We start from the raw sequence: 27,728 nt of genomic DNA, 5'->3' as shown, positions 1-27,728 counted from the left end.
CAACTTTTATGATTCATATTAATTAGATTATGCATCTGCACTTTTTTCCAAACAGCCAATCTTCTTTGCTACTCTTTACTGATATCATTGCGGGGAGGGGAAAGATGCTGTAGCTCCTGATGAAAATGACCACTGATGGCCAACATCCCTTCCTTCATATATACCCAGAAGCCCCAAAGTAGCTTTTTAGCTCATTGATTTACTTCTTTATTTCCTTATCAAATAAAATATCTTGACCCTAAAATGGAAAGATTTAGTGGAAGAAAATAAAGAAAAACAGATACCAACTAGCTCATTTATCAGCCAGTAGCACTGTCTTCCAAATGACCTTATTTTGCCACAATAAGGCAAAACTTGTATTTTCATTGCTTAAGATGGGGACTCTAGATTTATAACAAGTCAATTCCTTGAAAAGATATATACCTTTTAGTTCTGTATTTTCCATATTCAGCCTAACCTTGATAAACTCCTGAAGATGCTCAAGATTCACAGAAACAAAAACTTAGTCTGATATTACAAAAAATTTCTCAAAGATAAGAACTGAATCTATTTATTTATTTATTTTGGCAGTTGTGAGGCTTGAACTCAGGGCCTGGGCACTGTCCCTAAGCTCTTTTGCTGAAACCTAGTGTTCTATCACTTTGAGTCACAGCTCTACTTCAGTTTTTTGAGTGTCTAATTGGAAATAAGAGTCTCAGAGAGTTATCTGCTTGGGATGGCTTGGCACTGCGATCCTCAGATCTCAGCTGCCTGAGTAGCTACAATTATATCACCTGGCAGAACTAACTCTTGAAAATACATTTACTTGATAAGATTTCATCTTATTCATATGTTTTACTGTTGAATTCATATATATCAAGATTTCCATTACCCCACAAACTATTTGGCAGACATAAAGGTACATAATATCTGGTTTTGAATTTCTATGCTAACTAGACATTGTGGGGCCACAATGTCAAGAACATGTCAGTCACAGATATCTGTTATACTAATTACCTCTCAAGGCATTATTTCAAATAAGGAAGTAACATAATTTGATAGAGCTGAGATTACATAGAGCCTTCGATTAGGAGTACCTTTGATTTAAAAAACAATAATTATATGGGAAAATTATGCTATGATTGTCTGTCTACTTAATCTCCCAAATTTATAATGAAATCGATCATTTTTATGGTATCAGTGCCTACAATGGTATTTCAGTACATATTAAAATTTTGTATGATTTTTCCTTTTAGTATAGTTAAGGTAAAGGCATTTGTGTTTTTGGTAGAGATGATGAAGTGTACTAAACCAAAAAGAGCCAGTATCCTGCAAAAATTCTTAATCTGAAAAATAAAACAAATAATACATTTTTGTTTTGTATAAAATTATATGTTTTAATATGGAATACACATCACTTTACCTAGAGTTTTGCTTTTATTTCTGCTATAAGTAAGGAATCAAATAAATTTATATTCTCTTTTAGAAGTGAAAATTTATGTATATAAAAAGATAACAAAATAACTCTAATAAAACAAAATATAATACAACTACTGATTGTGACTGTATAGGTTCAATAGTGCTTAATATTTAAATAATACTACATTTAATTTTTTTGTAGAATAATGTCAAACTCACCTTTCATTTAAAGTGAAATCACATCATGAAAGATTTGTCAGAGAAATAGGCACTCAGTGACATTCACTACAGGATTATATAGTTATTTGTTTCGCTATTTGTATTGTGTAGTAGTATTCACTTTTCCTATGCTTTCAGATTTGAAGCAAAAGCTTCTGCTACAGAACAGCTGTTTAAATTTATTTTAAGTAATTTTAACTTCTCTAGTTCTTTATATTCTATTACCTGATATTACTGTGGTTTATACATGTAATTGTAAATATAAATAATTAAAATACAATGCACAATTCTCTTGATTTTTCAGTTTTTCACTGGTATTTAAAAAATTAAATGTGTTGCGAGATAATAGCTATATTTAGCTTTCATTTTAGACTTTACCAAAACAATTCAATGAATCTTCATTTGATATTTCACTGGGTTACTTTTCCTTTAAAAGAAAGGAAAGAAGGAAGGAATAAAGGAAGAACAGAGAGAAGGAAGGAAAGAAGGTAGGTAGGAAGGAAGGAAGGAAGGAAGGAAGGAAGGAAGGAAGGAAGGAAGGAAGGAAAGAAGGAATGTGTAGAATCATGATTAAACACTGGGATAGTCCCTGAATAACTGAATCCAAAATTTTTTACTTTTTTCTTTGGGCTTTTCAAATAATATTTTAGTCTAAATACTTCCTATTTTCTTTAAGGTACCATGCCTTATAGTTAAATTTTGGAAATTATTCAAGTGGCGGTAGCTACTTAGAAGCCAAAACACAGCGAATCTCAGACTGGCCAGAAAGTCTACAAGATTCAATATCCAAAATAACTAGAAAAAAGCTGGGGTTGGAGTATAACTTAAGTGATTGAATACCAGTCAACCAGGAAAGTGAAGAAAGCAAAGGCATTAAGACTAAACCTCATTTCTTTCTAAATGAATGCCATGGATAAAGTTCACTGTAATATACATTAAATTTTAAAAAGTGACTTGGAAGATATAGAGACATTGGAAGTATATAGAGAGAGAGAGATAGGTGAAAATATCACAAAAATTAGGTATATAGATATAGTATTCAAATTAAAACTTGACTTTTATTATCAGAAAGGCAAGAAAATCAAACATAAATTAATACAATAAGCAAATGAATTTCAAAAAGAAAATGATATTTAATTTTCAAAGAAATAGCTTTTTCTAAATTAATTATCTCATTGTCGATATTATCTCAAGAATTGGCATTGGTTTGAGTAAAAAAAAGTCACCAAATTAGAAAAATTGTCTGTAAACTCATAGTCCAAAATCTTAAAACACATAGAGATTGCATCTCAAATTTGGTAGGAGTAAAAGAGGGTTAATCCCCATCTTTCAATATTAGAATGAGAATTGTGCTTGTCATTCAATTTAGTCCATTCTAGTAATACTCTGTGCTTTATAAAAATAATTGCAACCTAATTTATTCTTCAACTCAAGACGTGGTTGAGTAAAATGTGATGTAATCAGTAATGAGCCTTAGCCAGGCACTGCTGACTCACATCTGTAATACTAGCTACCCAGGAGACTGATATCTGAGTATCTCAGTTTTCAACCAGGCTGTGCAGAAAAGTCCTTGAGACTCTTCTTTAATTACCCAGCAAAGCTCTCAAAGAAGAGATGTGGTACAAGTTGTAGAGTCCCAGCTTTGAGCACAAAAGCCAAACAGAGAGGAAAGAGGCCAATTCTAAAGCCCAGTAATGCAAGCCCCCCCAAAAAAGATAGACGAATTAGTAAATATATAAACAAACAACACTAGATAACAATTGTAAGCTAGTACAACTGGCTTGAAATCATATTTACACATGTGTGTGTACATGTATGCATTCACTCTTTTTCAGTGCTTCATGTTTTGAAGATTGATGAAGCTTATTTGTTGGAATTTTTCACATTGAATAAGGATCTATTTCTTTTTCCTTTTAAAAACTGATTCCTCAAGAATTTATATTATGTGATTTTATTCATTGCTTATAGATTTCTATGGTGAAAGTTTTTAAGAGACAAACTTGTTGGGGGGAAGGAGTTGGGGAAGTGGGGAGGGAAGAAAGGATAGGGGAAAAACAAAGGAGGGGTAACGAGACTCGGTAGGAAATGTATTCATTACTTTACTAATATAACTATAACCCCTCTCTACACTATCTTTACAATAAAAGTATATATTAAAAAAAAAAAAACAGAAGAAAACGAGACAGGTTTAATGAGTAATCGAACCCAACCTCTTACTCACTTCTCACCAGAGCATCTCTAGAAAAAAAAAAAATATGTAGCATCCATTTGAATATTTCTATGCAAGAAGACCATAACACTGCAAAGTCATCCATTACATTTCTGAGAATCTTCTTAGTCTAGAATTTAAGATTTTGTATTTTTTATGTGCTGAATCCCTACATCTAGTCTATGGTAAAATTTAGCATTGTCTTGCGGTTTATTCAAAAGAAAATGCCCCCTTCTTTCACATTGTTTATAGAACATAGAGAACTGTCTAGTTATATTAAGTTTCATGTTCACTTTGACCAACTGAAAACTTATTCAGATATTTGGGATTTCATTTTTTTCAAAAAGAATTTAAAAATCATATTAATTTGAATAGCTGTACAAAGGTATTATTATTCAACAAGTCAGTTTATAAGGATCATACATCTTAATTGCTGTCATCCTTTTCGTCATTCTTCCTCTTCCCTCCCAACTAAACCTCTTGCCCTTTATATTTCCAAGTTTCATACGATATACATTGAATAGTATGACTGCATTCTTCCCTCTCTTTCTCTTTATTTTTCTATTTCGCCTTGATATCCCCAACCAACTCTCAAGTCCCTGCTTCCTGGTACAATTTTTTAAATGGTTCAAAATCGGATGGGCAGGAAACTCTGTGAGACTCTTATCTCCAATTAACCACCAGAAAACCGGAAGTGGCTCTGTGGCTCAAGTGGTAGAGTGCTATCCTTTTGCTGAAGAGCTCAGGGACAGTGCCCAGGTCCATGACTGACAAAAACAAGATTAAATAAAAATTAAAAAAATTGCTGATACATGTAACCTAAACTTCACTTTCTGAACCAGGGACTAACGTAAGTCCCTTATTATTTTGTCATTTTAGGTGAATCTATTTAAAAATATAAGTATCCATTCTATCACATTTCCTGCAACTATAAAAATAAACATTTTTAGATAGCATAGAATAATTCCCTATGTTGCTACATGAATCCTGAATATAGTCTTCTGTTCTAAGGTCCCACCTTGGAGCCAGATACTTTGTAGCCAATCAGACACTTTGTAGCTTCTTTGGTGCACCTTTTTATTTAGCCTGAATCCCTGGTCTTAAATTCTATCTTCCTGACGACTTTCTGTAGCACTGTTTTTAACTAAATCCCACTGGAAAAAAAGATATCTAGTAAGAAAATAATTTATAACAATATGATAAAGAGAGCTAGTGCCAAATGAATTTCAATTATTTAGTGGCAGAAAAGCTGTCACGAAAATTCCATATATTTAGTTGGTAAAACTGTGCTTAGTTTTTTTTTTTGGGGGGGGGGGTGTTGGAAGTAACTATTTTCGAGAGCTGTGAGTCAGCATATGTAAAAGCTTGATTGACCTTGTACTATTGGATCTAGAAAAGATTGGGTTTCCAATTCACTAAATGCCATCTTTAGTTCCTCTCACTCTCCTAGAGTTTATGCAACTGGGTCACTCCAGAATCGAATCCATATTTTTTCTTAAGTCTTAACTAGTTAAATACGAATATAACATAGGAATCTAAGCATGTTTGACTTAATAGAAAATCTAATACTGAGGACTTAGTCTGAGAGTAAAAGGTATTAAAAAGTCCCTGAAATGTTCAACCTCCTGCTTGGAGTCCAATAACTTTATGCAAATGACTACTGGTGAATGTCATAGTGATCTACTCAATTCAGTGAAGAGTTAGAATTGAAATTTAAAGTAATTATTTATATAATTCTTAAGCTGTTGAATTTTTTAGTTACATTAAAATTAAACAATGAAACTGGAAAACTCTGAAGAATAAATAGCAAAGATAATAAAAGTCAGGGTAATAAAGGCTCTGCATGTGTCTAAATAAAATTTGGGTTAAATTTAATCCTCTTACATGAAATAGAACTTTCAGTCAATGCTTTTTTATTTTTCTTTTCTTTATGAATTTTTTAAACTTAGTTTTATTGTAAAGGTGATGGACAGAGGACTTACAGGTACATAAGTTAGGTACTGAGTACATTTCTTCTTGAACAGTGTCACCTCTTCCCTGGTTTGTCGCAATCTTACCCCCATCCCCTAGTTTTCTTCTTCACCAAACTGTGTAGATTCATTTTCAATGTGGTGTCTAGTGAGTATCACTGCTGAATTAGTTTACTCTTTCTCCCACTACATCTGTCCTTCCCCCTTACCTTCCCCAAATCAGATAAACTTTCATATAAGACAAAAAGTACAGAAATCAAATGCAGCGATAAAAAGGGAAAAACAAAACGAGAAATTCACAAAAAGTAAAATAAATAACTTCTTGTTTCCAATTCTTGGAGTTTATTACAATAAACATCATTTTATACAATCATACGCACATAGCTATTGAGTCTCTGTGACCACTGTCCAAAGAAACATAGGTTGCATAGTTTCCCTCATTTGCAGTAATTAGAATGAGCCTACAAATCTACAAGGAAACACAATGGATGGTAAAAGACAAAAGTTACACTTGGACATAATAAATTATACAGGATTCTACATTTTTCTTATTAAAATAATTCTTCCTCCCTAATTTGGCCCTCACCAATTTATTTTTCCTTTCTCATTTTTTTCTTGCAGTAAGTTGTTTCCTCATTTCATATCCCTGAGGATGAAGGAGAACCTTTTTTCCTGATAGGGCAGTGTTGGAAAGGTCAAGGAAAAGAAGAGGCCAGAGAAGATGGAGCCTTGAGATGCTGAACCAGCTGCTGGTCTGCTGCAGTTTTTGTTTGGGGGTATATCTGATGTTCTGACCATGCCCACTTGTGTTTTCTCTGCAAGATATGCTATCAGAATTATAAATGCTGTACTTTGCTTTGCAGTTTAGTTAAGGACACTCCTAAGAAATTGATGTTCGCTTTTAAGCACCTGCACTTTATAGTACTTTATTATTTTTTTTATGGGAGGGGGGTTCTTAGTTACTGTTCTGGGTTCCCAGGAATGTAAACTTCTTCAGCCATTCTGGAAAACTGTATGGAGGTTCTTCAAAAGACTAAGCATGGAGCTTCCCTATAAACCAGCAATCTTACTCCTCCCTGGGCATCTATCCAATTGACAGCAAACCAGGTTACACTAAAGCCACCAGCATGGCCATATTCATTGCAGCATTGTTTATTATAGACAAGATATGGAATCAACCCAGATGCCCCTCAGTGGATGAATGGATAAAGAAAATATGGTTATATATACACTATGGAATTTTATGCTTCCATCAGAAAAGAATGACTCAGCCAAATTGACCAAAAAATTCATGTATCTTAAACAGGTACTCAAATCATTTGTACCAATTTTATTTTTGAGCAGCTCAACAAGTTTAGGAACTGAAAATTAGCCATGTATCATCTAAATAAATTGGTGCAGAATTTATTACCTGGGAAATATATACTATTGCATTAGTTGTGTGCACAACTGTGTTGTTTGAATAAGAAAAAATAGAGTTATGGATAATTTTGTTATATGAAGCTTAGAAGGCAGTGGTTAGTCTGTAATCAATTTATACTATATCTTAAGTAATACTTGGAAATACTTAAATACTACTTGGAAATTGCCCAGATTTGATAATACTAAAATTATTTTGAGGGGATAATTGTCTAAAGTAATTGTTAAATTGCTAATCAAATACTCTGAGTTTGGAATACTCAACCTGAGTGTTCAAATCGAGTAGTTCTATAATATTCCTTGAGTATTATTTATAATATATGCTGAATAGTTTTATGGACCACGAATATGACTCAAGGTGATTTGAAAAATTATCTTCTGGTTAATGATATAATCACATTAATAGGTATATTTAATGTTGTAACTATTATAGCTTTCCAACTTATTTTTGTTCTACAAATAAAAGACTATAAACACTTTTTATAAGTAGAGTAATGTGAATCTGTTATGATGTTTACACTTACTATTCTGACAGATCAACCAATTTAACAGAAAAAAAAAAAACAAAAAACAAAACAAAGTTAAGCTAGAAATTTCATCAAAGTAAAGCACATGTCATTTCAGGAATGTTTTTGAGGCACTTAAGATGTTGTTAAAAGAATGTTTCTATAATTTCTTGTAGTAATGGAAAATGGGAATCTGTAATTGCCTGACAAAATTGGTATGATTAAGTTTGCTACATCTATATAATACTGTTTTGTTTCTAAATGAAATGATATGATTCTATTTGAAGTATAAGTGAAACACTGCCAGATATATCAAGTTAGAATACTCACATATATGTTATATACATATAGTTTCTGATATATGTGTCAGTACCATTGAGGCAGAAAATGCATGGGGAAAAGATTTGAAATATGTACAGAAATGGTAGTTTGGCCTTATATATATATTATTTATCACTCAGAAATGTGCATGAAATAGAAGCATAAGATAGATTAGACCTCAATAAACTCTACAAAAAGACTAAACAAATAAAAAAAGAAACTAGTCATAGTCCCTCTTCTCATATAATGTAGTGGAAAGAAGGTATATTTTAAAATATGCATAAGTTATACCATGTTCACTATGTAAGAAATCATTGGCTTTTCTGAAGGCATCAAACTTGATGCAGAAATGATGAGTAGATGATGATGGAATTTTACATGGCATTTCAAACAGACGTAGCAATCTTCATTGCTCTTAGGATACTGTTTAAATATGTGCAAAAATCTAAAAGCAAGAGTCAACATATTTAGCCTGAAGACCTGCATGTTGTTCTCTCTTTCAACTCCAGAGTTGAAAGTGTGGGAGAAAAGCCTACAAAGATGAAAAAATAATGTCTTAAGGGATGTTCAGGTAATGTTCTTATCTGTGACTGTGATTTGTCTGAGAGAAAAAGAGAAACATGGGACTGAGTCTCAGGAAGGTCTTCAGCAGTGCTCTAAGAATGGAGAAGTAAAGACTAAAGTAGGATGTAATCAGGATGTTAGAAAGGTATTTGGTGTGTCAGTATGGGTGATCATAACTGAATGAATTCAACAGAAGACTAGAAAATATCTGGAGATGTATTGTTACAAAAATAAATTGCAGAAAATATGAATAAAACATTGTTTATTTAAATTCAACTAATACCTTAAATGATTAAGGAATTCATTTTTTTACTGAAAGTCAAGGAAATGTAGCTATCCATGTCACCAGTATTAAATATAATTGCCATCTCTTCTTTCAATATTTAACATTACAAGATCTCACAAAAGCAAATGAATTGTTATTATAATATAAATTAGCATGATTTAGATTTTTTATCATCATCTGAACTCAGTGATATCCTGTGATATCATTCAGTGATATCAATAATCTTAGATTATTGAAAAGAATTCACCTACCCAAATTTTGCTGGAAACAGTGAACATGTGTTTAACAAATCAGCCTGAATCAGTATTTTCATTTCTTACTGAAGAAAACAGGCTCCAAGAGAGCTGATTGGAAAACACTCGTATTTTGTAGAAATATATATATATATATATATATATATATATATATATATATGTAGAAGTAAATTTATATAAATTGCTAGAATTAAAAGTAAGTAGAAAAAAACAAAACAAAACAAAAAAAAAGTAAGTAGAGGCTTTAAAATGTAATAATGATGCTATGAAGGGTTACCTTTGAAGAGCTGAAATTTTAAAGGCACTCTTTAAAATAATAAAATTAAGGAATTAGAGGCTGGGTGCTGGTAGCTCACACCTGTTATCTTAGCTACTCAGGAGGCTGAGATCTGAGGATCTTGGTTCAAAGCCAGCTTGGACAGGAAAGTCCATGAGATTCTTATCTCCAATTAACCACTAGAAAAACAGAAGTGGTGTCATGGCTCAGGTGGTAGAGTTCTCTCTCCATTAACTTAAGAGCTCAGGGACAGCACCCAGGCCCAGAGTTAAAGGAAGGAAGGAAGGAAGGAAGGAAAGAAGGAAGGAAGGAAGGAAGGAAGGAAGGAAGGAAGGAAGGAAGGAAGGAAGGAACGGAGGGAGGGAGGGAGGGAGGGAGGGAAGGAGGGAAGGAGGGAAAAAAGAAGGAAATTAGAAAGTGCTAACCTTCCAAAATGTGCAAGGATTCTTCTCAAATATGTGGATATTTTTTCCCTGTAATCTAGATCAGACTATTACAATTACGCCAAGAATGATAAGTGATTTTCCCAGTTACACATAAATACTTTTGTTTCTAGATTTTAGTTTCAATTCTTTTTCCACTCAAAACAAAAGCATAAGCTGTCCATTAAGGGAAAAAAAGAGAACACTGGGGTTATGCAAGACAGCTGCTTCTAATCATCATGTCTATTGATATACAGTTAGAAATTCATTTCTCTAAAGGAGAAGAATCAATATTTATAGAATAGCTGGATTTCAAATGTATGGTATTATGGCTGTACTGCATCTTAACTCAAGCATTTTACTTGTGAGCAGCAGGCAAATCTGTTGCTGGTGATAATGGGGTGTACTGTGAAGACTGATTTCTGCTTATATCAATTCATTTCAAAGGATTTTCTGGGACAATCAGAGTGGCTAAGTCTGAAACAGACCAATTACTAGTAAAAATTGCCTTAGGCTTTAAGGGCCTACTGAGCCTTAAAATTCCATGATTCTACAGTACTAGCATCTTTAGAAAGACATCCAAATAGATATTAGAATATATTATCTAACTCTCTTTGAAAGTCCTTCTCTTCTCCATTTATATATCTATTGAGGAGACATAATCAGTCATTGTCAATTCTTTCAATGCTGTCAAATGAGAAATGGCTGTAGGCCAAGACAATTATGACACATACAGAATATAAAATAATGTCACATAACAGTAATTCACACATGTAGCTATTCATTAATCCCATTTTAAACTTTCTATAAATTGGAGGTTATAAGAAATATTAAAATCAATACATGTAGAAGTAACCTTATTTTATGTTTGTGAACTTCTGTATTATGCTGCTTCATTAGACAATTTTATTATCTGCCTTAATTATGCTTTTAAACTTTTGTAATTAGCCCCAGAGGGTAAGATTATATTACTGTGAATACTTACAATTAAAAATAATAAAAACTTAAGCACACAGGTAAGCCAATTGAACTTTGTTCCTGATGGCAAACTCAGAAGAGTGATATTCTAGGCCTACAGAGATCTTCACCTCTCTTTACAGTGGATCTTTAACAAAAGGATGAATTAGATACAAAAGTATCCCTTGGAAGATTCCCCAAGATAGCTAGACATCAGCACAGGCCCAGAGTTCAGGTTCCACGACCGACAAAAAAAGAAAAAAAGTATAAATCTCCTAACAAAATATGCTGGATAGATTACCATATATACAGAAGTGCATCTAAAAAGAATGACGATTTCCCTAACCATATCTTACTAGAGAATTCAATATAGACCTGAATTTTTCATAAATATTCATGTTTATTTCATGCCACATAAATAATGGTTAAATTTTTATCATAAAATGACAGATTTCTGACTTTAGGAATAAAGCCAACTTAATGTGTTTTTAAGTGACTTGAAACTTGCCTAGGGCTAGAATGGCTTTTGGGTACCTAGCTCTTGTTTCTGGCCTACTTTTCTTCTTCTTTTTCTACTGAGAAGTGATTGATAATTTGTGTATTTGTTTTCCTCCTTTGCTCCCTGGCTTAGCAAACTGATTCCAGTATATTCAGTAATGTATTCAGCATATTCTCCAAAGGTCTGAGTTTTTCCAAAATATCTTCTTAGATTTAAATAAATCTATTAAATAATCAATAATCTTCCAAGGGTTATTCAGAAATTATATTCAGAAATTATAATCCCAGAATACAAATAATGTATCTTGCTAAGCAACAAAAAGTCATTAGTTCCAAAACAATTTTACCATTAGACTCTAAATGTAGTCATTTCAATATAACAGAAGAACTAATTCTGCCTTTTTTTCTTTTTTATTCAGTAAAAATTATAAAGTATGTAATTTGGAATAAGGGAATAATAGTTTATGCCAATAGGACATTTAAAAACTACTCCCCTAATTTGATGCAAAATAAATCAAAAGGCCTTAAAAAGAAGGCTGGAATCAAAGTCTTTTTAACTTTGTCTTCCATCCTGGCCCTTTTGGTCACTTCTCAGGGACAAACTTTCTACCAATTCATCTGTACCACTCATAATTTGGATCTGTCAAAGGTAAAACAAATACCTCAGGTCTCTTACCTGAACCTTAATGAATTAAGCTAATAATGCAGGAAGACTGAATTATATATGTCAACACCACACTTACTGTTACACACACACCTTTGTTACATAATTTTAACCTTGTATCTTAATCCCATAGTCAGGCAAATCTATTGCATATTCCTGTTCTGCAGATCCAATATAGTTTGTCCTAGGCCATTGCACAGTCTCAGATTTCCTTCAATTCCCTAACAATCATTTCCTGTCCTACTGAAAGTTTCTGTTCTATATTCCTTCTATACTGTACAGAAACACAGGTTGGCTTAGAGAGTAATCTCATTCTTAGGTTTATCCCACATGCTGCAAATTTTGCTTTTGCATGTTAATCAGTATGCATGTATGTTTTTCTCCTATATGTTCTTTGTCAGCTTATTCTAAGGTAACTTCAGGGACCTGAGAAGAAATCTCTCTTTGTCCCTAACATAAGGTCACATTTTCACAAATAGTCACAGTAAATGACATTTTATATGTCTTCATGGTTTCAGTTATTCTTAATAGCCCACTCTTCTTCCTGAAAGTAAGTTGAACATGATTGCACAGAAGACTTTCTTCTCTCCATTACCTCTCAGTTCTTATTTGAGTTTATATATTTCAGTAAGTGATGATTTGAATTAAAAAATATCACCAAAAGGAAATGAAAAGGTTACATAAATGTCACTGCCTTGCTGCAATTTTATATGTTTCTGTTGAACTCTGAACATCTGTACTGGATTTTTTACTGTGCAGAGAAGCACATCTATTTGTGAAGTTTTGTTTCTTGTAATAGCTTTTGAGAAGAGCCTTGAAAATGAGTGGAAAAGTCCTTTCAATCACAGATTTACACATATAATGTCCTCATTTTTCTTCCTTGTGTAGAATTCTTGGTTTTAATTGAAGGTGTTTATTGCCTTTTCTTTTCTTCATACTTGTCTATAAAAGAATTTAATTGCTTTTATGTGCATTTTCAGAAATCATGTTAGAATCCATACTGGTTTTACTAAGCCATTTAATAGATTGTATTACAAAAATAAGATGTAGGCCTGGGCTTTTATTGTTCTTATGTGTTTCATAATAATGACACTGTTCATCATGAAAGCTATGTGTGAACTATCATTAATGTAGTATTTCAGATTATCATGGCAACACAGTTTGTGTAAATTTGTAATTCAGACTCATCTATCCTTATTAGTTTTGGATGTCATACTGTGTTTTTGTTTTTTGTTGTGTTAGAGATACAGTCTCACTGCATGACAGTGAGCTACACTTGAACACATGATCTTTCTTCCTCATTCATACTTTTCCTTTCTTTTTTTTAAAAAATATTTCAATGTGTTTGGCTTTTATAAGAAAATGAATAATGTGGCTGCAGGAGAAATCCTAGAAAAATCATAAAGAATAATATCATTAATAATTCTGTTTTTTTGTAGATAAAAATTTTAAAGTAACTACTGTGGGAATACTGAGAAAAGTCTGAAAACACAGAAAGGCAGAAGGGAAAGAATGAAATTATTCAACCCTATCACCTAATGATTGCTTATATTTACTTTTATTTTTAGATATATTCTCCATGTAACTACAGTAGGAAGTCTTCACTTAAATGTATTAAAATAATTTACTATGCATTATTCTTCAAAATTACAAATTTTAATATTACATAATTTTGTATTTTGTTTGCATGTCAACTTATTTAACATTCCCTACTCAGATATTTAAGAAACTAGACCAGAACAAACCATCATATTTAAACAGACACATGTTTTTTTTCTACAATTGACTTGATAAGTCTTAAGTATTATACCTAAGAATGTCTATATATTAATGGAAAACAGAAATGAGGGTAGAGGTAGGCAATATTTAGGCATTTAAGATAGAGAATAGTTAGGCATTTAAGATAGAATCTTCATTTTAGATCAACTTTCCCAAACAATCTTTTTGTAAACACATGGACCTAATTAATATGCTGTTAATTGAGTAGTATGGTAGAATAAGAAAACACACAGTCACCATGTTCAAAAATTTTCCCTAATAAAGGAAGAAAAATATAAGAATTACTTACCTGGAGATATGATATAGAAGAAATCTTTAAATTCATCCATCCAAACTTCTGCCAATCTCCTGTTATTCTTGTTAATCACATGACCAGTGCCTCCAGGAAAAGTATATGGAGTTGCCTTTCGAAAAACATGTCCAACATGGGAGCAAGTCACAATCTCCAAAGAGCCTCCACATTGCCAAATCTGGGTAGAAGAATAACCATTATTCAACTGTCATTAAAAGTAAGGCAATAGTAACAGCTGAAACTTTGGACACATGCTTCAAGAAAACATTAGCTATATGAAAATTTAGAACGAGCATGTATATATTTGGTCAAAAAATACTATTTTATTTTATATAAGGGATGTAAGCATCCACAGATTTTGGTATCCCATGAGAATATCCTCATGAAACCTGAAAATGACTGATATATATCCATATCTATCTATCTATCTATCTATCTATCTATCTATCTATCTATCTATCTAGATAGATTTACCTGGCCCCCACCTCTCTACAAACAGAATTTTTGTATATTTACTACAATATTTGTAATAAAAGCTATTGTTATAGGTACTTGAAAAACTTAATTTAAAACTCGATCATTATTCTTATTTAATAGAATCGCTTTTTCTAAAAACGCCTCCCATAAATATGTTTAATTTTCATATTTTTATGTGTTAGTCAAATTTTTTTCAGAGAAAAAATATTTTCCAGTTAATTCCCTTCAAGTAACATGTAGGTTTGAAGTGTGCTGCTATTGGCCATTAATATCAATTTGTACCATGAGTTGAAATATAATAGTAGGTTACACCCATCCCATCAACAGTAACATATGCATCTCAAGTACAATCTGCTTTCTCATTTTGTAATTATTTAAGCATTATAATAGAAAAGTGAAGTAGAAAAGACATATTAAATACCAAAATATTAAAAAAATGAATAGAATTTACCATCACTGCTCAAAAGACAGAACAGCTTTTAATAATAAGTGATTCACAGACTGGCAAGTTCTTCATTATTTTCTGGCATGAAATCTATATGACATCATACAATTATATATTACTTTCTACATTCTCCCTTCATTAAAATGGAGAAAACCAATATTTTCTCACTAAAGACAAATCAATATTTTATATATTAGTATGGACCCCATCCTATCTAATTCCTTAAGGCCAAAATCTAAGTCATCATCTTGCTTTTTCCCTGAAACATCAGTCAGTCCAGTCTATTATTTTTCTACATATAATAGTTTCCAAAAAAAATCACCCATTCCTGAAAACCTGCAAATACAAATGAAATTTTTTAAAAAGAATTCTCAATTAGACATCATTTAGTCCATAGCCACACCCAACACCTGATTTTACTTCATTATTAAATACAACACATCTTACTAATAATACAGGCAGTTATTTCTCTTCTATTACCATTATCCACTTTTCTACCCTCTGAGAAATGCGGCTGCTTTTCTGTATAAAGTTTTCCTGCATAAATTACACACTGCACTCTTTTCTTGGATGTTCCACTTTTCCTCATCCTATTTTATTTTTAAGAATTTTTATTTCCCCCAATTTTTTTTGCTAAATTTCTATTTAAATGTTTATCTCCACCACTGTGCCTTCTTACTTGTTCCTGTAACTGTAAATGGGATCTGAATGCTGACTACCTCCACCTTAGCATCCCAGACTAAACCTCTTCTCTGCTCCCAGATAGCTATAGTGACACGTTTGTTTGAAACATCCACTTGCCTTTGCCAGTTTGACCATGGAGGAGTAGTGTCATTATCTTTTCTCTGTTAAGCTGGTCTTGTTTACTGTTCAAGAATTTTATTTTATTTTATTTTATTATTTTTTTGTTGGTCGTGGAACTTGAACTCTGGGCCTGGGTGCTGTCCTTGCGCTCTTCAGCTCAAGGCGAGCGCTCTACCGTTTGAGCCACAGCGCCACTTCCGTTTTTCTGATGGTTTATTGGAGTAAGAGTCTCACGGACTTTTCCTGCCCGGGCTGGCTTTGAACCACGATCCTCAGATCTCAGCCTCCTGAGTAGCTAGGATTATAGGCATGAGCCACTGGCGCCCAGCTAGGAATTTTTTAATTGTTAGTAAATTATGCTCAACATTCTCTCAGATGATCAATCATACATACACACACACACACACACACACACACACACACACACACACACACACACACACACACAAAACCAAGCTAGGTCTCATGGATTGTTATCTTTCATTATCACTGATATGTAATCCTTTAACAAATCCTAGTAGTGTTACCTAGGAAATAATTTTCTGAGTGTTCATATAGTCAGAGTGCTGTGATAAAATAGCTTAAGTGAAATCGTGTAGTCTACCTAGAATATCCTTACATGATACAAACAGTGAAAGAGTTCTAGTGTTGCTATCTCATAGGAATTCCAGTCCTCTTGGATTAGAGTTCTATCTCTGTGACCCCATTTTCTTTGAAATTCTTAACAGGCTCAGTCTCCAGATACAGTCCAAATGGAGTGTTAGCAATTCAGCATATAAATTTGGGAAACACAATTCACTCTACAGTTCCATCTCTGTTTCCAATGCCATCATCCCTGACCTAATCAACACTTCTTGTGTCAGTTACAAGAGTCTCTTGTAACACTGCCTTCCCTGTTTATCTCCCACGATTTATTTTGTGTTGAGAAATCTGAATAATATTTAAAAATTTTTCAATTTAAATTTTAAAAAATTTAAATCATTTTATTTACATGCTTAAATCCTTCAATGGTTTCTCAGTGAATTGTATATATAAACAAAATCCTTTTTCATGTCCTCTAAAACCCTACTAAATATTTTCAAACCTCTGTCAATAGACATGGCAATATTAATTCGCTGCCAATTATTGCTTCTTGGATTAACATATTACATGCTTTGTCACACACAAGAGCCTCAGCACCTGCTTACTTCGAGTCTGCATTACAGTCATGTCATTGCTTTACCTTGGTTGCCTCTTTCTCGTTCTCTCAGCTGAATCATAACCTCCACTGAAAGGGCACCTCTAATTTTCTTATTTAAAGTAACCCCACCCAGTGATTTTCTCTAACAGCACCCTGTTTAGTTTCTTCATTGCTTATCACAATCTGTAATCTGGTTATTTGTATGCCAATGTACCTTGTTTTTTTTTAATTAAGATGTAAATGCTGGCTCCCACATTACTGGAGAGATGTCTGGTTATTTTTATACATCCTTCGAGCCAAGCCCAATACTGTATACATAGTAGATACCACCATACATTGCACGACTGGACAAATGGGCAGTGTAAGATTAACTCTCAAGGTTAATATAGGGGGAAAAAACCCTGGAAGAATGGCAAGATTTAAAAATATATGTTGACAAGATTTTAAGTCATATATATCCTGTGCATGCACACATGCCAGCCCCCAGCACTTGGTGCTGGCCTTGAGCTTTTTTGCTCCCAGATGATGCTCTACCACTGGAAATATAGCCCTACTTTTGGCTGTTGGGTGATTAATTGGAGGCAATTGTCTTGCAAACATTCCTGCTGGAGCTGACTTTGCACTGCAATTCCCAGATCTCAGTCTCCTTGGTTATCTTGGATTGAAGGCAGGAGCCACCTGTGGCCAGCTTTAAAGTTTTTTTTTTAATATCAAATGAATACTTTTTCAATTTCTAACACTTTTAGAGGTCTATTTTTCTCCTCTTTGTCTCATTCAGATACACACACACACACTCACAGAAAGAAATTGAAGGTTCATAGAAAATAAGATTATTGAGTAATTTGATCTTAACTTTTAATGTGTTATCCAAAATAACTATTCATGTGACCCCGCATTACCCTTTGTCTTTTTCTTCTGAGCTCTTCATCTCAAGGCTAGTGCTCTACCACTTGAGCCACAGCACCACTTCTGGTTTTCTGGTGTGTTTATTGGAGATGAGAATCTCATGGACTTTCCTGCTTTGGCTGTTTTTGAATTTTGATCCTCAGATCTCAGCCTCCTCAGTAGCTAGGATTACAGGTGTGAGCCACCAGTGCTCAGCCCTTTTTCTTTTTTCTTAAAAACATGATTTAATAAAGTACTTAGACATTTGTACTGTGACCAGGCCTTTCCAAGTAGTGCTATAAATTCAGAAGAAATAACACACGTCCTTTTGTTATTATAGGGAATGCAGTACTATTGAAAGAAGGCTTTTCCTTTCCTCCTGTGGATTCCACTCTGTGCAGGACTTTCTTCTTCACAAGCTGGATAGTGGAGGTAAGTAAAGGAAAGAAGATTAGCATTTTTCTCCCAGGTGAATTCTAATTGATCAACAAGTAATCAAGCTACCCTAGTGCTACCACTAGATTGGGGTAGAATGTGCTCACACAATTCTGAAGAAAGCCTCACGAGAAGGGAAAGACATATCCTTAATAAAATTTGGACAACTTCTAAATCTAGAAAATTGTGGTGGTGGGATTAGATTTTATTGTTCCAAAAGAATCGATAAGCCCAATGATTCATTTTAACTTCACTTGGCTTAAGTGGCTTCCTTCCAGGTATCTGTGCTCATTCAAACATGCATGCTACCTTTTTTTTTAAAGGCAAAATTAAATGATCAAGCTAAGAATGCATAACCACACATTACTAAGGGCTGATGTCTAGTCATAATACTAATAGGCTAATATAAAATATTTCATCGATCATTAGTTGAATAGATAGTTGCAATGTACTTAGTTTCCTGGGAAATGTGACAAAATTGAAAACAGTTCCTGGAAAATTATATGATTAAATGTAACACACTGCAGGAAGTCAAAGTGATGTTTCTAGTGACTAACTTGATAATTTCCTTCAGTATACCTTCAGTAAGCATGTTAATGGGAGGTAGAAGAGGAAAAAAGAAAATATCTAATAATAGTAATTAAAAACTTGAACTATAAAGATAGGGGTGGTGTACACACTGTAAGCTCAGCTATGAAGTAGGAGAAGATGGAGATGATCATAGTGGGAGACCAGCACAGGCAAAAATATAAGACCCTAAATGTAATCTAAATAAACCAAATAGGGATGGTGGCAAAGTTTAGCTGGTAGAGTATCTATTTGCTTAGCAAGGTAGAATATCTATTTGCTTAGCAATTTTTGTGTTCTGGGTATAAATCCTAGTAAACTTTTCCACTTAAATAAAACCTTAAAACCAAAAAAAAACCAAACACCATTTTGCAGTATGAAACAAGAAATAAAAACATTCCATTGGTTGCTAAGTTATTATAGGATAACATTCTACTTACTCTCTGTGTATACTTAAGAAAACCGAGGCCTCTAAAGTTCAACTTTCCCATTCAAAAGAACAGTAACAACTCCAAGATCTTGTAGTATCAGTAATGAGCTTAACAGGAAAGCCAATTTGTCTTCAACTAGATCACTACATTTTGTTCTCTGAAATTATCTTACAGTGTAAGATAATTTACATACAATACAATACATACAATACATACATACAATAGTATGAACTGAATCATGCATGTCTATCCACATGAACAGGTGATACACAAATTACTTTTATATCCTCAAGTACATCTGATTGTCATTGTCTAGGCTTCCAACAGATTTATGTATAGATTTCATCAATCTCAAGTAAATTTGACCATGTATAAGCTACAAACTGCTCTTTGATCCATAGAGAATTGAAGCTAGCAGGTTTCTTGTCTTTGTTCCCAGATATTTTTGTGAATCTTTTGATGAGGCAGAGTTGTTAATCAAAATGCAAAATGCCCATTGCTCATTTGATTACCTACTTCATTTTTTCCCCCTGTGAGGAGACTATTAACTAGCATACATTATCTTTTTCATGATTTTTTGGCACCCGTACCAATGACATTTTAATTAAGGTTCATAAACTTCATAAGCTCTGACTTTGCAATCTCAATTCTAGTGTTATTATTGTTTTCTCATTTTAAAACTATTGTGCCAAACTCATGCAGCTGTTTACTTTGATACTTTTCAGGGGGAAAAGTGAGTGTTTTCAGTTCAAGTCATTTTCCATCAATTACTATGTTTCACTTTACACAATTGAGTTATACTTTGAATGTAGTAAGAAAAAATACTATTCTATCAGTGTGTATGAAGTCTAAAAATTGTTTAACTTGTGGAGTAACAATATGTGTTGACTGATTAATTTATCTATTAATGTTAACATAGACAAGTCTGAAAAATTATATGATGTATGCAAACTGTGTCCACTGTAGAAGTGGACACACATACTGATGGAAAGAAAACTGAAAAGACACTGATATTAAGTAAATGCTGCAAGCTCCTTCACTATCCACCTTGTGTCTAAATACTCATGCACATACAAATATACATATACATACATATGTAAGTGTGTTTATACGTGTGTGTTTCTTACATTTAACTAGACAGGGAGTAAAAGCTTTCATTCTTATGATTATAACAAAGTCTAAAACAGCCCATACTAAGTTTCTGAAGATGTAATGATAACTGATAAAATGGCACACAGACATGAAGCCATTGTGCAAAAAAAGGTAGGTGTAAGGATTCAAAATTGGTACTTTTCCTTCATTGCTCAAATAAAATTTTATTATTCATACTTATTCTGATTCAGAAATACTTCATTTAAGAGATTGAATATTGTTCTACAGTTTACTGTGTAACTGAGGAAACTGGTATAACTTGTAAAGCAAGTCTGCATTTCCTTCCTTCCTTCCTTCCATCCTTTCATTAGGCAACTACAGAGTTAAATCTCAGCCCATTTCAGTACTCTTGGAAAAAGATTACTTGTAATAAAAAGACATAATTGGAAAGCTGAATTCTGGCTTTTAATTATACACAAATCCTTGAATTCTTACCAATTTACTTAATCTTGGAATTTCTTAGAAAGCTCCCATGTGGAAGGAGTAAAACTGATGATAGCTGATGTTTTTCAAAAAAATATTCTATGCTTCAGATTGAATCCTGGACATAAGGAAGACCTTATCCAGACATGGTAAAAACCCTTCATTTTCCCTTCATTGGTAACACACTTTACTTCTGCTGTATTAGAAGATGGTAAAAGTTCCATTTTCTGAAGAAAAAGAGTGGAAGGAATGATGCTGTAAAACTTACAAGAAAATACATTTTTTTTCTTCCTAAATGTGGCAGTTCCTGTATTTGATGTGTCACAAATATTGTAAAAAGAAAAAAGTCACTGAGCAAGACAATGCATCCCTACAATTCCAGATGCTCAGGCAAGAGAATTGCAAGTTAAAGTACAGCCTGAGTGTGTAGTGAATTTGAGGGGAAAACCATAAAAAGAAAACCACAATAGCAATTCTGTTCTCCAGGAGAATTTGTCCAGTCATAGCAACATATTAGGGTAATCTGAAATCAAATTTTCATCAAATGAACACATTGAGAGTTGAATCCATTGCAAGCCACCAAATCTATTAACTGTCTTCTAAATATTCAGTTAACAAATATTTCCCCTAATCATTACTTTCCATCTCAACCTAGAAAAGACTTTCTAAAGGCCTCAAATTAAAAATGATGCATTTTAAAATACTTACTGACAGGTGCTGATGGCTCACCTCTATAATCCTAGTCACTCAAAAGGCCAAAATCTAAGGAAATTCATTTGTAAATCAGTCTGAGCAGATGAAACATCTGTGAGACTCCATCTCTAAATAATAATCAGCCAAAAGCCAGACTACAGGCATGGCTCAAGTAGTACAGTACCAGTCAAATAAGCTAGCCAACCAAGCATGAGCCCCTGAGTTCAATACTTGGGACTGTCAAATTAAAATAAAAATGTATCTACTTATTTTCTTAAAAAGACTTAAAATGTGACCTAGAAATAGTTTCTCTAAGGAAAGCCTCTCAACTGGTTCTTTTTTGGCTTTGCCATTGCCATAATTATTGGGTAGTAGGAAAAATGAAGGGTTGGAGAGAAAAATAATAAAAAGTATAACTCTTACAGAGAACTCAATTGTTGTAAAGAACTTCAGACACACTGGTTCATACACAGGCAATTGCCTGTGTATGAACCAGTGTGTCTGAAGCATATAATGAAGGAGTCGTGGTCACCAATGGAGACTTTTATCTCATCTTTCACTTCTTTCAAATACAAGCACCCATTCCCAGTAGTTCAAATACACTGTGAAGATAACCTCAATACTTACATTCCAATATTTTATCATGTGCATGCTTCTATCATGTTTGTCTTTTCTTTATTTTCTTTCCCTAATGTTTTCTGACCTTTAGAATTTTGACTACTTTGTTTCCTGAGATCAGAATAATTAATCCATGCCATTTTTCTACATCTTATTCTGACTGCTGATATTTTGAACAATCCCAATTCTCCTTTAAATGAACAGGGCAACACGTGGTCTTGATTATGTTATGACAAATCTTCCATCTTCTGCTTAAAGGAAATGTGTGGCCCTAGCAGGCTAGAACTGAAGAACATAAGTAGTCTCCTGGATATTGAAAAATCCTAAGACATAAAAGGCAGTTCTGCTTAAAAAATAGTGCCTAGCCTTTTGTATTTATAAAAAATATATTTTATTAGTACAGATTATTCAGAGCAGATAATCTGTGAATAAAAGGAAAACAACAAATGATATATATGCGATATCATAATACTTTTTCACCTTTCAGTAATCAACAATCTGAAAGCACAATAAATCCTGGATCTTCTGGAAATCATTTCAATTTATTTAAAAGTATATCATTAAGAGAAGTGCAGAAATATCAGCCCTTGTGTCTCTCTTTCTCTCTAATTAGCTCCATGAATAAATCTCAAATGTGAACAAACTCCAGGAAGATGTGATTTAAAATGGAAGTGTCTGTGATTGATTAACTGTAATATTATTCATATTCTGAATTTTACATCAATGTTCTCCCATATCTGATATGACTGACTGTCAGATATCAATAACATCTGCTGCTCCTAGCCACAGAGAATCTCATGACAGCTGCATGATGCTGCCCTAGAATTCATGCCAGAACAGTCCCTTTTGAATATCAGTGTAGCACCTGGGTACCCAGCTGCAGCATCTGACATCTTCTGCTCTTTTACAGATGCCAGAAATACATACAAAGAACTTCGATAGGGAAGAAAATCTGGTGCCTCAGAAAGTTACCCTTCAATTCCTCAGTTTGTCTGTCTGTAAATATACAGGCTATCTCTGCAGATCATAGGCCTCTCAATTTAGTCTAAATGAAATATCGTATATAACTTGCAAAGTGGTCAAATGCTTTCTTGATAAAGTATCCAATAGATTTGAGGACAGGAAACGCCCTCTCCTTTCAAATATATTCTCTCAGGACTTGGCAGGAATCTTTTCAGCAAATGTACACTGGCCATTGACTTTGTGTCAAGCACCCTACTGGGCTTTGGGGCACAGAGAAAGAATGATAAAACATGGCTCTTTGTCTTCAAGCAGTTTACAGGCCAGTGGAATTGTGAGTGTTAGAATTGGACGCATCAAAGTCTAGTAATCTGTTTGCATTTGGCAGTTGAAGACAATCTCCCATGCCTATGAGGAAGAAAGTAAAGTATTCACCCCAGACTTACTCTTTGTGGACAGATTCTCTTCTCTGGCTTTTAAACCAGCTGGAGATATTTTGTCAAGGACCTGTGGCAATTTTATAGAAAATTACAGGTTTTGCTTCAAATAAATGCTTTCCCTAGGGAGGGGGTAATATATAAAATTCTATTGTTGCCAATGGGAACTGTAAGTCCCTTCCAAAAATTATCTTACAGGCACACAGACTTCTGTAAAATGTTTAATGAAACAAATATAAAACAAAAAATATATATTGATAGGATACCAAGTGATCATTAAAAATAACACAAAAAAGGTAATGTTCTACTTTTAATGGTATTTGATATTTTAAAAATGTTACTAGTAGTATATGTGGATTATATTACACCCATTAGGAAAATGATGGTTGAATAATGAATTCTAGGAGTATAGCTCTGGGGTGGAGCACTTATCACACATAAATGAGTGCTTGGGACCTATGTTTTTTGGGCCTGGCTTACTTCACTTAATATAATTTTTTCCAAGTTTTTCCATTTCCTAACAAATGGGGCAATGTCATTCTTTCTGATGGAGGCATAGAATTCCATTGTGTATATATACCACATTTTCTTGATCCATTCATCTACTGAGGGGCATCTGGGTTGGTTTCATATCTTAGCTATGGTAAATAATGCTGCAATAAACATAGTTGTGCTGGTACCTTTAGTATGGTCTTGTTTGTAAACATTTGGGTAAATGCCCAAAAGTAGGATTGCTGGGTCATAGGGGAGCTCTATGTGAAGTCTTTTGAGGAACCTCCATACTGCTTTCCAAAGTGGTTGAACAAGTTTACATTCCCATCAACAATGAAGTAAGGTTCCCTTCTGTCCACATCCCCTCCAGCATCTGTTGTTGTTAGAGTTCTTGAGTGAAGCCAAAAAGGTCAGATAATGTGATGTTAGGAAAATGAACCCTTAGATATGTATTTTAATGTTTTTTTCTTTCATGCATTTGTTTCTAACGCATTTATAAGATTATCTCTTTGTTGCTTTGTATGTCCCTCCCCCACAGTATAACCCCTGCTTTCACTATATTTGATGTCAGTATAACTTGTGGAGGAGATGGGGAAAAACAAGTCGTTTAAGGATACAGGTGGACCTGTTGCAACAATGAGAAGTACAAGTTGTCATGTCGAAAACCAAGCTTTACAACATTGGTGCGGGGGGGGGGGGGGGGGGGGGGGGGGTAGATTGGGTGGGGGGAGGCTGGGAAGGGATGTGAAGGGTAAACAAAGGCTGCAATCCTTGATAAGAAATGTACGCATTATCCTGCCCATGTAATTGTAACCCCTTTGTACAGTATGTTCACAAAAAAAATTAAATTAAATTAAAAAAATTTTAAAAAAAGAGTGCTTGGGTTCAGCACCCAGAACTAGGAAGGAAAGAAGAGAAAAAAGAAGGAAGGAATAAATGAACATGTGAAGGAAGAAAGAAAAAGAGAAATCTTAAAATAGAGTATATATCATAAGCTTTTGTTAGAAACAATGAGAACACATTGTTTTCGTCAACTTTTCCGATACTTAAAACACAGTATAGACAATTTTCTCGTGCTTCACTAGACTTGCGAGATGTTATTCTTCTGACATTTAAAAGTTTATCCATAGAGAACATCAACACTTGTTCAAGCATATGTTAAAACTGTGATTAATCCGCGCACCTCTTATCAAGCCCCAATATCAATTCTATATACTCTGTAGATAATCTTACTATGTCTACTTTTTTTTTTTTTAGCTTAAGAATAGCTGACTTGACTTTCTACTTATTCCACCTTGAAATGTCTCAAATAGCCTTTGTTTCCTTTGGCTATCTAAGGAAGGAATGCTGTCACTTTTCTCCAAATTTCAATCCCACCTCTTGCACTCAGAATACTAGACTTTGAGACAGGAAAAGTAGATTTCATATTCAGTACTGTCAATTTCCATCCAAATAGTATTGATGAGGCCAAAATGTTTACAAAATGAATTTAGAGTAGCAACTTACCCACAGTGAGTTGATAAGGACATAGAGAAATAATGAATTTTCAACTAACTGTTTTGTCAACTAAAAGGTTTTGCATAAATGGACTTTATTACATCTATATATTCTTCAAGCTCCATAGTTATTTATTTCATCGTTGCTTACTCTTTCTTCTTCAAACTACCTCATACATGTAACATTTTCCATCAGTTTATATTTTATTTTATCACTCAAGATAAAAGGATAGGAAACAGAACATAATTATTTTGATCATATTTTGATCAAGGGTATTATGGATTTTCTTTCCTGGATACTGGTAACTTTCTTTAAAATGTTTACTCTCCCTACATATCTTCAAAATCCAATTACCTTAACATCTCACATTCAAGTATCTTGAATCCATCATCTGAAACAGTTCATGAAGCTTTTTATGAGCTTCATTCTTCTTACTTTCTTACTTGTCTGCAGCATTTGACACTGTTGACAATCACCATAATTTTCTAAGTTTTTGTGACATTATATTTGTTCTTTTCTGACAGCTTTGACTTAGCATGCACTTTCTCTCTTCTGCCTAAATGTAGCTGCTACTTAAGGACATACCTTGCTTTTCTGCTCACCCTATTTTCTTTCTGGGCAATGTGTTCATTTAATTATAAATACTGCAAAGCTAACTCTTAAATCTGTCACCTTCCATAAACTTTGCCATAAACTTGCAAACCAATTTCCAACTTTCTTGGGTAATCTGTAAACTTCCATGACCTTAACAAGTCTAGTGTTTCTATCTTGCTCCCCAAATGTGAAAAGAAAGCTAAAAGTGCCTAAGGCTTTTCCTGCAAAGTGAGATAAATGATCAGAGAATTCACCTTTCAGTAGGTCTAATTACTTCCCAAATATGTCACTTCAGGCTTATTATAATACAATTTACCCTTAAATAATTTATTACTGATTCTAAGTTTCAGAGTCCCAAAAGTTATGAGTGCACACATCCAAATAACTTTGGTTGGCCAATTGAAAATAAAGACTATAAGGTTGGTTGACCTATTAAAATATTGAACATGAAGATATAAACATAGAATTAGTTGATCAATTAAATTACAGGAAATTTAGGATAAAAATGCATACTGGTGGGTTATTAATTAGGAAATTGTAGTGAAAACATTATAGAGCATACTACATATATTGTACTATCTAGGCATTTTATAGCAGCAGTAAAGAAGGGCTAATCAATCTACATCCAAGTTTTTATTTAAATTTTTACATGTCTGCAGAATAAAATATTGTCTTATTTGATAACTAATAAAACTTTTTGATAACTGTTAATCTATCATGTTTTCATATTTTAGATGTAGTATTAAGTTGTTAATTTTTTAGTGTAATTAAGTAATTGTTAAAATACAATTAGTTTCTCAATGATACTTAGTCTTTCATTGGTGATTAGCATTCAGTTAAATCAAAGTTTCCTCATAACATTATCTCACACCTCAGAGTCATTTCTAGTATCTACAATGTGTTATGCTGAAATCTTTGAGCCTTATTTAAATAAATTTTATAATTAGTTTCCTTTTTTAACCACATTTCTGTTTGACTAGAACAACACTGAAAGCATTGGTAGTCATGTACTTAAGATAGACATTAGCAAGTATGACAGGATAATCATAGCTTAAGACATTGCACATTTATTGCAGTAGTTACCATAGAGATTTAAATTTGGATCTTTAATAAAATGTGCATGGATTCAGTGTAGAATACATTAATTTTGGCAAGTGAGGTGCAGTAGATTTCTTAACTGAACATACTTCCACAGAAATGAGTTTGGGAATGTTATCTTAGCAATCTTTCAGGCCCAAAAGAAAAGATTAGTTCAAATACTTGAGGGGTTAATGGATGTTTCCTTAATGATGATATTTAACAAGCATATGGAATGGGTTAGGAATATTTTATTCACATAGGAAAAACAAAAGTGGGTAATCAAATATTCGAATGCAAACTTAAGATGGCCCCAAACTTAAGAAAGACTACAGTAGTATAAATTAGAACAGAGTAAAGATTTTGAGTCTTGCTAAGCTTTCACATTCTTCCTGGTCTCAGAAAACAGCAAGCTATCCTTTTATATAGCTAGTGAACTACTTATCTGCACCATTAAGAGTTTCTAGAATATATTTTCCTATTGTGGGCAATTCATCTTACATACTCCAAAATAATTGAAATCAAG

At 33.3% G+C, this 27,728-nt stretch overlaps 1 protein-coding gene across 1 annotated transcript in view; it reads right to left on the bottom strand.

Moving 5' to 3' along the window:
• The window catches only part of Galnt13 (polypeptide N-acetylgalactosaminyltransferase 13), a 499,964-nt gene that overhangs the window by 162,999 nt on the left and 309,237 nt on the right, over positions 1–27,728 (bottom strand). The window contains exon 8 of the mRNA XM_042683515.1: positions 14,033–14,213. Within this exon, the coding sequence (XP_042539449.1) occupies positions 14,033–14,213 (181 nt within the window). The remainder of the gene's footprint in view (positions 1–14,032; positions 14,214–27,728) is intronic.

The sequence above is a fragment of the Dipodomys spectabilis genome, unplaced genomic scaffold (assembly GCF_019054845.1).
Source record: "Dipodomys spectabilis isolate Male_0828 unplaced genomic scaffold, ASM1905484v1 ptg000081l, whole genome shotgun sequence".
Classification (NCBI taxonomy): domain Eukaryota; kingdom Metazoa; phylum Chordata; class Mammalia; order Rodentia; family Heteromyidae; genus Dipodomys; species Dipodomys spectabilis.
The sequence above is the reverse complement of the archived record's forward strand: the minus strand, read 5'-3'. Positions and strand labels throughout refer to the sequence as shown.